The sequence below is a fragment of the Diadema setosum genome, chromosome 21 (genome assembly GCF_964275005.1).
Source record: "Diadema setosum chromosome 21, eeDiaSeto1, whole genome shotgun sequence".
Lineage (NCBI taxonomy): Eukaryota > Metazoa > Echinodermata > Echinoidea > Diadematoida > Diadematidae > Diadema > Diadema setosum.
In genome coordinates, this window is record NC_092705.1 from 12,182,717 (window position 1) to 12,196,036 (window position 13,320).

At 37.9% G+C, this 13,320-nt stretch overlaps 1 protein-coding gene across 1 annotated transcript in view; it reads left to right on the forward strand.

Moving 5' to 3' along the window:
* Nucleotides 1-13,320, forward strand: part of LOC140244225 (peripheral plasma membrane protein CASK-like) — a 133,735-nt gene that overhangs the window by 39,115 nt on the left and 81,300 nt on the right. Inside the window, exons 8-10 of the mRNA XM_072323860.1 lie at nucleotides 3,278-3,361; nucleotides 4,228-4,333; nucleotides 5,665-5,786. Coding sequence (XP_072179961.1) covers nucleotides 3,278-3,361; nucleotides 4,228-4,333; nucleotides 5,665-5,786 — 312 coding nt within the window. The remainder of the gene's footprint in view (nucleotides 1-3,277; nucleotides 3,362-4,227; nucleotides 4,334-5,664; nucleotides 5,787-13,320) is intronic.

The window sequence follows — 13,320 nt, forward strand, 5'->3', positions numbered from 1 at the left end:
CTGTAAAGGCATAACTTTTGCACATAAGACCATGACAGAAACTTAGAATGTACACGCAAATCTAGTTGTTAACACCGCTTGATAGTCAATCACCACATAGAATGCAAGCCGTATGTGAGAGGAACAAAAGCGCAAGAAACGCTTTCATCGTACCGCGGGATTAGCAATTTATCGATTGGTTTAAGCGGCTTTGTTTGTTGAGCAGAATATGCAAAGTTGGCACGCCGTCGACTGAGTCGGACGTGCGAACGTGGCACATAAAGAGTTAACAGTGAGAAAGAAAGTCTTGAGTTGGCCAGGTTTTCATTTTATTTCCAGTTTTTATTTCCTCGTACAACACATTCAGAGCTAAACACATGTATGATGTGATGACTCATATGGGGATATTCCCACAAATATGAGGATGATCCCATTGCTAGAAAATTGACTACTACATAATCATATCAACTGAGATTGGATTTTTTTTTTTAGAAATGAGATGAAATACGAAGTGAATTAGAAAGGCCATTATGTAACCAGCATGCGTGAGATTTACCGATATCATTTGAATCTCACACTTCACCAACACTAATGAAGTTTGCATTAAAATTGGTGGCTGGATGGTTTGTCTCTCATGACAAATGATATAGACATATTGGTGTATTATACTATGAAAAATTGTAGACACCATAGCGAGTCCTATTTTTTAAATGAGTGGAAATTCCTGACAATTTCGCTAGGTGTTAAATTTGCAGAAGTGGAGTACAGTAGCAATGAACGGATAATGTATGTGTGCACAATGCATTCATGTCGGGATTTCATATTTTTGCACGTTGTTAAATTCACGGAAAGCACCCAACTCGTGAATTTGGGAAAATAAGAACCTCGCAAAATATATGGTGTATACAATAGTACAATGGTGTGAAGTACGTGTCCTCCATCCTTTGTATTTATCCATCTTCACCGATACAGACATTTGTCGTGATGATACAAGTGTAAGAATGCCATCAAACATTGCAGTATCCGACCTTAAAACTCACTGCTGCATGAAAGAATTAATTCTATCATGATGTGCTACCATAGAGAGTGACATTCACTACAGTATCAAAGTTCCGTTAATTTGCCTTGTTGGTTCGTGATTTAGTCCAAAAAGAGAAGCACAAATGAATGAATTAATATCCAGTCTGCTCTACCTTGCATGTTGACGGTAAATGTGCTAATCGCAACTGAGCAAGAATGGGGCGGCAAGCTTTGCTGGTATAGCCATTGTATACAAATATTTTTTAAGATATATGCATCCCATATGCAATGCATGGAGCTGTGGATTAATCTAATATCGCGCTAAGAAGGTTATGGCATTGCTCAATTGCGAATGTTCTAATACACCATTGGTGATTCGAGTTCGGTGCTAGTGCTGGTGTTGGTGCTACAATGTATTTCAACAGTAGCACCAGCAGTAATCCTGACGTTGAAATCAGTCGGTGTTAGCAGGTAGAACTCAAAATTATGACATACATTGTAGATAGCTAGTGATGGGCCTGGTGTTGAGTGTTATCTTCTGAACTGAGCTCCATTATTTGCATTGGCAATTCTTTGTTTTAGTTTTTTTTTTTTTTTGCCTTGTTTTACCACGATTGACAGTAGCCCAGGGATTGTCAAATTTTAACATTTTGAATTTGGAGTTGGTGTTAGCATGGCTATATATATGAGAGTTGTCCAAATGCACATCAATTACAATGTATGTGCATAGGCTAAGGTGATATAATCGTCAACTGTGGAACATCCACGATTGCCTTCAACACTGCCAAATTAATCTGAGAGTGCATGCAAAGGTAAGATCATTGTGCTTGGAGAAGTGATGAAATTTGTGGCATTTTACTCCCTCTTCCCCAACATATATGTATAATAGTAAGTACTCATGGCAGTACCTTTTCAAAGTTGACTTAAACCAAATACAATCATATTTTAGTTGTTTCTTTTTTCTTCTTCTTCTTTTATCATGCCATTCCAGCATGATCCTGCAGAGTTAACAATGGTGTGAAGATAACACTAGAGTGTCAGCGATCAATTGTTACAAGCATTATCACTTGCATTATTTTGACCGTCGGGTGTTGGAGCTCAATTTAACACAGTTGTGTGGGAGATAACACCAGCGCCAACACTAGCACCGAACTTGAAGTCACACCTGGTATACTATGAATATTTCTGTGCGCATAGGTGCCAGCTGTTGTAACACCTCAACTGCTTTGCCAGCAAGCTTGCGATGTGACTAACACACATTGTCAAGAAGCAAAAGAAAGTTCATGATATTGTATGTGTGTACTAAAGCCATTCCTTGTAAGATTTTGCAATCTCCATTGAATAGTGACTGTATCTTTCAGGAGTGTTCTTAAAGGAGTGTTTTTTATATGAGTCAGGGACATTGCAGTTGAGCATACATAAAGAAATGAATATTTTGCCAACTGAATTGGAAGTAAGGTTCTCAATATATGTGCTATGATTTCTATAATGCTGTATTATGTATGATTACAATATGATAATAATTCAATGGTGATATGATAATAATGATAGTAATAATATAATTTGAAATGCGATGGTAAATTGTCAGGTTGTAAAGTTACGTAGGGACTATTTTTTTTAAACTAACCGTACATATGTTTGTGTGTCATGTCATCTTTAGAAAAGCATTACATAATGACCAGCAGAAGTGAGTGTGCTTTGGTTGTCTCTCTGTTAGCTGAGGGTCACTAGTGGTCATCTTTAATACCTGTTACACTGCTTTTTTGTTTGTTTGAGGGTTTTTAGATCTTTATAGTAGGGGGTCCTATCATCAGTCTGGGTTGAGAGTTCATTGGTGTTGGTTTTTCTCAGTGCACTATGCCATTTCAGTGCTTCACTGAGAACAGACAACCTAAAGTGGGGAAGAATTCCTTGAGCATTTGTCGGTCACATCTAATCAACTCCAAAGGTGTATCTACAGGACAAAATCTTAAATGTCTTGAAGGATGAGAAGATATAAAACTTATAAATGTCTTGTAGTATGAGAAGATATCTTGTCCTTTGCTGTGAGTGAAAGTATGATCATATTTGACAGCATGACTCTTTAACTGTTCTTGCTCTTTGTACATCTCCACGTATTCCCTCTCAAACCTGTAACATCCCATTCCTTTCATTATTCCTCCTCTTTCCTTCCTTCACATCCCTGCCTCTTCCTCCAATATCTTCAACCCTCGATGCCCTCTGCTCTGCACCCTTCAAACCCCCCTCCACTGCCCTGAACGTGACCCTTTCTTAACAGGAGAGGGACAAGTTTGCACCCAAGATTCACCTGTTGGAGACTGTGGAGGAGCTCAAGAAGTTCAATGCCAGGAGAAAATTAAAGGTAAGTCACCCACTTTTAAAGTCCACTTCAGTCACAAAAATGGTCTGCTCAGCTAATGAGAGGTAGAGGTTCACTTAAACCTTTTATGCACAATTTACTCACAAAATGTACAATGCTACTACGTAGTTGACACAATATGAAAATAGTAGACCCCTAATTATACTATAATGAATCAGTTGCATTGAGTGAGAGAATAAAAAATATAAGAAGCTTTATATTGCCTCCATAGTCTGAAGTGCTCTGTAGTCTGGAGTGGTGCATGACAGTATTACCTTTATACATTGTAGGCTATTTGGCAAAAACATGGAAAAAAAAACATTGATATTCCATAACTTTTGCTATTATGTATCCAATTTAATGATATTCTTGCAGTTCAATTAAATAGTAGAGTTACACTTTATAAATAAATACCTACATGTATATTGACGTGGGGATGGTAAAACACGATAGCATGCTGAATTTAAATGTATAAACTATAAGGAGAGGTCTACAATAGTGTTTGGACACATTAGGCATACCACAGCCTTACATTTGAGATTATTACTGGCTCGTATCCTAGGCATTGGCCAGAATGGTAAATACTTTTTAATAGGTTTAGAACCAAAGATAAGACTTGTGTCATTGTGTCTTATCTTTCCTTTTTCAGAGCTCTTTGGAAACAGCTTTATTTCCACCAGATTGTAGGCCATCACAATAAGTCGTGGTGCATACCACTCGCACACACCATTTCTTTATCACAGCAAAAAGAAACTCTATAGGGTAGAGGTTACCAGGGAAAGAGGGCAAAATCATATGTGTGATATTCATAAAGGACAGAAGTGGAGTGACATTATGTTGATGTATGTGTACATGTGATTCCGTCCCAGGGTGCCGTTCTTGCAGCAGTAGCAAGTCACAAGTTCACAAGTTTCTACAGCGATCCCAACACAAAGCACATCACAGACTTTGCAGACGATGACCCAACTTCATCAGGTATTTTTGTCTTTTTCTTCTTCTTTTAGTTTGTGTTTTGGATATATATTGTACAGTCAACCTTGCATGAGTCAAATCTATTTGGACTGAAGAAATAGCTTCAACTTAGAGAAAATTTGACTTGTGAAGGATTAAAATCAATAGAATATATAGAGAAGAGGGCGTGAAAGGTCTTTGACTCGGGCGATTATTCGACTTATGCAAGGTCGACTTTAATATGCAATGTCGACTGTACATGCATAGGAGCAATTATTGTGTTGTGGTAAGCCTGTATATTAAAGCTTTCCAGGATGATAAGTATATTCAATGTGCAAAGTTTATTGCCCAATCACCTCCTTGGTGAAGGTTAGTAGTTTGAAGGATTTTTTTTTTAATCAATATTTGCTTGGTTATTAAAGGACTGTCCAAGGTATTCATGTAATGTAACATTCATTGGATGATAGCTCCACTCTAATGTTGGCTGTAATGTGTAGATGTGATAATCTATTTCACAAATCATTTTACGGTTTTCCTTTGTTTGATTAATTATGATGAGTTGTGATATCAAATTATGATCTAAGAAGTGTGATATTCAAAATGATAGTTTAATGAAGTGTCAGATTTTTGGTTTGATGCTGGATTTTTATGAGTATGTTGTATGTTGAATGAAAGCAACAGATTATTAAAGCAGAGGGGTGAAGATGTGCTATGAGATATTTTTATCAGTTGTCTCACTCTGTACAAATTAATTTGTAAGATTGCCACTGTTGATCTATATTTTAATAAACATATTTTAGCAAACATGTAGGGTCACTATAGATCAGCAGTTATGATCTTACAGATATGTTTGTGAACTTAAAATATGCATGTACAGAGGGAGACAACTGTTAGAACAAATGTGTCATAGCACATATGTTCTATGTTGTATGTCAAAATCGTACTCATGATGAATGTACCGGTAGTGTGATTTGTGAAAATGTTTTGGTAGAATAATTTTATGTGTTCATGTGGAAGAATTGAAACATTAGGAATGTCCAAGTGGACAAATAGAGATTGAAATTGAAATTGAAAAATTGTAATTGAAGAATGTTTTGGTTGAATGTTTTATGTGTTCATGTGTAAGAATTGAAACAAAAGGAATGGCCAAGTGGACAAATAGAGATTGAAATTGAAATTGAAAAATTGTAATTGAAGAATGTTTTGGTTGAATGTTTTATATGTTCATGTGTAAAAATTGAAACAAAAGGAATGTCCAAGTGGACAAATAGGGATTGAAATTGAAATTTAATTATTGAAATTGAACAACTGAAATTGTGTCTCATTCTCTGCTTTAACCATGGTCCTGTTCCTAGGTGCTGTGGCCCAGGTCTTGGATAGTTTGGAAGAGATCCAGTGCCTGACAGACTGTGATGAGAAGGACCTGGACTTCCTGCACACCATCTTTGAAGACACACAGCTTCATTCACTCCTAGATGTAAGTCATTGTTGTTGTTTTTTAATCCTTGTTCTTTTTCTTGCTCTCTCTCTTGCTGATCTTTCATTAATGCTTTAAAAAAACACAAAAACAAAACAAAAAACTTATCTGTCATGCGGTGTCCAGAAAATATTGATGTGCTGTTATAATGTTGTGAGTCAACAAAGAAATGGTGTTTTAAGCAATACTTAGCACTGTTTCTCTTCTGTGGTATTGTGTTCTACAATGAACATAAAGTGTGTGTTGCTCTTTTGATGGATATTTTTGAAGATGGTTTTGTGGTGTGGATATATATGTGAGATTGTATGTTTGGTTATTGAAGTGAGATATCTGTGTTCTAGTGTTGATCGTCAAAGTTTGGTGTATCATTGTACAAGGTTTATATTTAGTCCAGATGAGGAAATGATCAGACTGCTTTGTGTTGTACTGATAGTGAGAGTCATTATGCACAAGCATACAGTTTACATTTATGTAACCTTAGTCTCATGTTTTAAAAAAAAAAAATATGTTAGGATAGCATTTCCTGCTGGAGTATCAACTTCTTGTAGCGAAAGCCAATCAGGAAGTAGAATTCTCGTCACCACCATGATGCTTGCCATTGCAGCAAAAGTTGCTGCCGTAGCAACTTGCTTATGAAACGGAGGCCAGCTATCACAGGACCATCCGCAAGTCACCAGACACGACATCAAAGTTAGATCAGATTGTCGCTGAAGTAGATCTTCAGCTGTAAACTCATCATTCAGCTTCAAAGCATCTCCAATTGCATAATCATCATGACAACCCTTCCTATGTAACAATTATATTTCAAGATGTAATAAGCATGAATATTTCAGTTGTACCAGCTCCACCTTATATGATGCTCAAGGCACAATGTCTTTCATGGAAGATTAATCTGTTGAAGACTAGTACCGAGTATACTCGGGCAGGTCTGTATGGGAATTTTGTGTTAAAGCAAAATCAGTCCATCCTCAATGGGTTAAAGGGAAGTACTGTTGACAGCATAGGACTGGATATTCTATTCTGTTAGATCAATTCCTATATTTCCCTATGGTTGTATTTGCTGGAATTTTAAAGCAATAGAGTCAAATGACTTTTATATAGTCGTGCAATCATCTGCCTACTTGATTTCTTGAAGAAAAATTGTACTTTGCTGAAAGAAAAATGCATCATCATAATTATGGAATGATCATTTGGCAGGGCAAGAATTGGTTCATGGATGGGTCTATTTGATAACCCCATCAATTTGAATAGAGTCTAAAACAAATCAAAAAAAAATTACTCTTCCAAGGAATGCCCCCCTTCCTGATACATTTTGAATCCATGTTATGAGCAACTCAGTAACAGTTAGTACGGTATTCTTCTTTCATTCATAAACTGCCAATCTTAATAATTTGGCTGTCTAACTTGTATGGTTGAGTATCTAACCACATCAGAGCCTGAGACAGATGAATACCAAGTAGGTCACCATTACCCTCAGAATTCATGTCACTGTGTAACATCACCATCAGCCTTTGAATATTTTATCTGATTGACAAAGTGCCCTTTTGTCAACATAATGCATACTAATTATTCAGTGTTATGAGTATTATAGCCATGATAAAAATCATGGGCATGCATAATTTGGTGGGATTTGAATCCATTACCTCCTGATTGTCAGACAGGCGTCATATCCACTAGACTACCAAGCTTCCATCAGATAGCCACTGATGATTCTGATCCTTTAAAGCAATGGGTATTCTATATTTATTCAAATTAATCATTCTTCCATCAAGTTATCTTTATTGCAACTGATTGACAGATTGCCCTCTCTGAAAGAAAGCCTTTGAATAGTTCGTTCACCCTACAGTGTTGTATGAATTTTCAGTATAAAAGTTTGATGGGACTAAGGAAGTGTAAGGCTAAGTTCCAGAAAACAGTGTTGAAGCCTTTATCATGAGAATCAATACCCATTGTTACACAAATCATTGATGCTCTTGTTAGCCCGACTCTCAACCGGCGGGTTTCTGCATTGCTGTAAACAATGCAGCAGGCTCAGACCATTCTATTCTCCCTATTCAAGGCCTTTTGGTCACTTGTGATGGGTAGACCACTGTGTGCTACTGATCATCATAGAGTATGACATCTCTCATTAGGTGCCTAGAAAGCTGTTTCATTTTACAGGATGTCTCCTTTGTATTGATACATGTGTAAAACTCATGATGGCTGCCACTAGAGACTCTAAAGATGTAAGTTATAGTATTTTTTTTTTTCTTCTATTTGATCTTTGATTTTGTTATATGGATGTGACAACGTCCTGCATTGCATTGTATCTGAATGTAATCCAAAATGAGTGCCTGTATATGTACATGTATGATCAGTGAGTGCTCAATGCTTTGTGAACAAACAGTACTCAAAGACTTGCTTGTTATGTTGCTTTGGGTCGTCTGACATACATTTGTTCCTGATTGTATTCAAATGTAATGCCTGCATGATACATGCAGGTGCGACTGCGCACAATTTTGTGATATGTGTGCGTTTACAATCTTGTACATGTGTGTGTTGTGTGTGTGTCTGTTGGGGGTGTATGTGTGTCAACATTGTGCTACACTTATCTTATTTGGAAGAGGTGTTTATTGCTGGCAGAAAATTCAGAGAATGTAGAATTGAGTGAAGTGGAGCTATTTGTCCTTGAGATAGTTTGAGAGTTTGCACTTTCTGGTCTCATCCATGCAGTGCTACCCTCTATGAACCTTGTCTGCCTCAGCTTGGTGTAAAATTGCCGACAGTTTATTGGTTTGAGGGAGGCCTAATACAAAATACAGTGTATTTCCTAGTCACCAGTCTTATATGGTTTGTAGCAGACTCTAGCTTAGCTGTGCGTTTGTTCCATTCATTGTCAGTTTGAACTTTGTTCAGACCAGAACTGTGAGATACTAGTAGGTGTCATTCATTTAATAACAAAGTGTGATACATTTGTAGACCTATACTTATCATGAACAAATAGCAAATATGTGTCATGTTTGATCTGTTTCAGTCTTTCTCAGTAGTGTCTTTGTATATAGGTTTCCTCCACAGACATATTATGCATGTCATTAGTTTTTCTGTGTCTGTTCCCCTGGCTTGCTCTCTGTGGTAGGTGATGTTTGAATTTGTAAAAGCATGGAAGAGGAAAATAGTATAGTACACTTTTTGTATGTGTGTATTGCACCAGCAGACAGAGTGACCATAGTTGATGCTGTCAAGAGTGATAGATGTTATGCCTCCCTCATGTGTTCAAACATAGACAGTCTCTCTGTCACACACACACATACACATTTATACATCGTGTATGGGGTGTGCATATGCATCATGAGGTGTTAACTCTTCATCGTAGAGATTTGTCTCAAATGTTAGCACTATTTCGATGAAAATATTTTGACAAGACATAAAGGCAGAAATCCTGAAATAGAATTCTGCAAGGGTGTAGGAAAATCTTGATACTACTTTGACCTACTCCAACTTGGCTGACTCCTTTAAACCTGAGACGCAGTCATACGTTTATTGCCGGGATGTTGTGCAAGTGATCCGGGCTGTCAAGCATCTCAGAGCTCTGTGCTGCAGGGCTCCCTCATTAGACGATACTGCAACAGACGTGCGTCACTCATCACTATGTTACAGTTGTTTTATTGCCTTCTAGCTGCCCTCAATTCTGATGTATGATACTGTCGTCCTGTCTTCCAGTCCCCCCCCCCCTTCTCCCTCTCTCTCTCCCCTCTCCTTTTCTCCCTTCTCCCTCCCCCCCCCCCTTTTGTATCTCTTTTTCAATCTCTCTGCTCTAGCCTTTATACCAGACTTTACTCTGGTAATTTTCTCTTGATACTTTTAATTCCTCTTGTGTCACAGTCACATTGTTGAGTGAGAGCATTTCTCTAGCATCTTTGAGCTCTTCTTCTTGGTACAATTTGTTTGTGTGTTAGCAGAAGAAAGTACATTCATCTCAATATCTATTTTTTTTTTATGATACACCAATTATACACACAGAAAAGAAAACACTGTGATGAAAATTTAACTTAGGCGAGAAGATACACATCTGCAGCGTGGACACACTTTACAATATGGAGGTGAATTTTCTTTCCTGTTCTCAACAGATCACAAGTACAATGTCTTATAAGTGTAAAGGAAACTGAAAAAAAGGTAAACAATAAAACCAAAAGCTCAGTCAATTCCGTGGTATGCTACATTAATGAAACCTTTGTCATATTTGCAGAAAAAAACAATACAAGACAAACAAATTTGGAGAGATTACTGGATATTATACCTGTAGTGCAGCAGAGCAGTAGTTGGGGGGGGGGGGGGGCACGAGAAAGAGGGATGGTGTGTGTGTTTGTACTGTTGCTATGGAAAGCTGGTACCAAACCATGCAGGTACAAGAGATGTGTTACACTTCACTACCTCTGTCATTGTTACAGGTATACACTTCACTAATAGTGTAAATTGAAATGGAAGTCTATCATGGTTTGGAGCCAAAATGTGATTTTAAATGGCAAACAATTTAATTTTTATGATGCCTTTGTGCTTTCAGGCAATGTAAAGGATGTAATTTAGGAATGATAGTGAGCATATGGTATTTTTCAAAATTTAAAGCGCCCAGAAAAGGTTTTGAAAGGGAAATAAATTCTGATTATTTTTTTTTTTATTTGAGCCATATGGCAGTGGGGAATAATGTCCCATCCTTTTAAGACAATGAATAAATAGATAAATATGTCAGCTGGCAGACAGGTCTTATGACAATTTTATTTCTGGCTGATCAAAAAAAGGGAGTGGTTTCAAAAGCAGGCTTCCATATTCTACTGACAGTAACACATCATGGCAGACTTGCTAGTTACGTTGTATGTGGTGGAGGAGGGAATTGTTTTGAGGGGTGTATGTGACGGGAGTTGGAGGTGAGTCATAAGGGGGTGGGGGGGGGGGTAAAGATAAAGATATGGTCTATAGATAGATGCTGCAGATGGTAATACCAGTACCTAGGTGCTAAAAAATCTGATTCAAAGAGCAGAAGGAAGAGGAGGCAGCGAGCTGTGGCCATTAAAGGGGACATCTGTTGAAGTCATCTACGAACCCAAATTCGCTCAGCATCTTCACCACCACTACATTATTCCTGCGTAGTTTGTATCTCTAGCAGGGTGTTCAGACATTTACAAATTATACTAAAATGGTATAGCTGTACCGTAACGGTAGACAGTGTAGGTATACGATGAATTTATACATCTGAACGCTAACAAAACGCCATATAATGAAACAACGGTCAGAGCATTGTTTCGAACTAGAACTTGATAACAAATTGGCCTTCCATCATGTCTATGTGCGTCTGAACGTATGGCGACCATAGAACGGTATAACTGGGCAGGGCTTAATGCAAGGTGACCCTATTCCTCGCACTAGCGGCGACGTCATGACCATAACAACATGCGCAGTGGGAAATTGAGCATCTACATTGTATACGTTTTCCAAAACTGTCGAGATTATACGTCTTAATAGTCTGTCAGCTATACGATGATTCTTTATAGTGCACATCATTTCTTTATCGAGTTTTGGTATAGACTGGTTTGCATCTGAACAGCACGATACACGTGTAGTTGTGTAGGTAGGGAAAGGAAATAAAGAGGGAGCTGGATGAGGAAAGTTAGCCCAGGAGAAGAGCAAGAAAACTGATAATTTTAGGGCAGGATACAGTTTGCAAAGCAGGGAGAAGAAGAAAAGAATAGAATGCCAAGGCAAAGTTGTGGAAAAGTCACTCTCCTGTATCTTAATTTGTTTCATTCTTTGCAAAGTGGGGTGGGGGGGGGGGAAATGATATCTTGTGGAATAAGGAGTGGGGGAATCTTTCAAATTTTGCAAGATAACTAGCCTACTGCAGAGACATTTGGCTCCTGACAGGGAGAATGTGCGCTGCGTGTAGCTGCTGGTGCTCCTTGCTACAAGAGAAATGACTCGGGATGGGGAAAGATGGATAATGTCGTGGACGGGGAGGAGGGATGGAATCAAATCTATTTCTGTACCATAATCGTTAGCAGAGGAAATGCTTCGTTTGGCTTAGGTTATCTGATCAGGCTAGACCAGCTGATAGGCAGAGGCAATTAGGACGTTCATGCAGTTAAGGTACACATTGTTATCCAGCCTGTTCTGTTGTGCCGCCGCCAATGCTGGGAGTCTTACTGAATAGAGCTCGAGTAGAAAGAGGTATTATTTGCGCTGATGCTAATTCAACTCAAATACAGAAACCTTCATATGCAGACATTTTTCTACCATAGCAAAGTTTCATCATTAGGTTTTGTTTGTTTTGACTGATTTGTAGCCATTTTTCGAAATACGGATCAACTGCATGTCTGTAGGGATCACTTCTTTGAACTTATTCTAATTTCTCTCAGTGGTCACCACATTCCGTAACCCTTAGATACCGAATACATGTTAGGTTATACTGCCCTCGTTTGATTCAGACCTTGCAAAGAAGAACTTTAATCTCCATGTCATAAATGTGCTTAGATTACAAACTGTACATAGAGACACCAGGGTAAATGTACAACGTGTATATCATGTAATATACGTATGATATACGTACTTATATATACAGTGCAGGTAGATAGATAGATGCAATGTACATAGATATAGATAGATAGATAGATAGATAGATAGATAGATAGATAGATCATAGATGGATTTAATATATATAGATCTATAGGCCCTACATACAAGAATTTGTATACATGTATTTTTTTTCTTTGAGCTGCAAATCTAAGTGTCAAGATTTGTGAGATGTGTCAGGATGGTAGGAGCACACTGATTGATGTACAAACATTGTCTGTCTCTCAGACATCCTTAGTCCCTGGTTGGTTGGCTGATGACACATGAACATTTGACATTTAGGTGTTTGTCTCATGAGCTCCACATACAGTTCGCCACAGCCAGCACTCCTTTATCATGTTTGGAATGGGCGCATGTTTTCTGTTAGTGTGAAATCCCCGCCCCATCTTCAGCCTCATGTGATTATGGATAAAGCCATTAATATTCGTTGTATCCAAGATAATGTCAGAACCGAAATGTCATGAATGTGTCTTAATACCCTGTCTTTTCTTGACTGTCTAGTATCTAGATACTAACGAGACTAGGGCTTCAAAACTGAGCAGGCTTTAGAAGCTGTTGACATGCAGGACTGCGTTCATGCAAGACCAAAACGCAGATGTTTATTTTGATACAAGGTGTAGTTGCTGTGTACCTTGATGTGTGCACACATTTTGAAATAGAATGTTCTGAAGAGAAAAATATTGCCGAACAATTGCAGCTCAGTGTACCAGTTGTGGCTGGACAGTTAAAGGTCTTGTTTACCTTTGGGAGCAATGATCTAGAAAATGTCAAGATATCACATTTGATGCATATGTATAGGTCTGTTGTATCACAAAACATCCTACCATTTAACATTTTTGCAATAAAGCCTAAAATATATAGGGAGATATCAGTATTTTTCTCATTAAACTGTAACTGTAGATGGTTTAGTCTGGAAACATTTTTATTATAACTA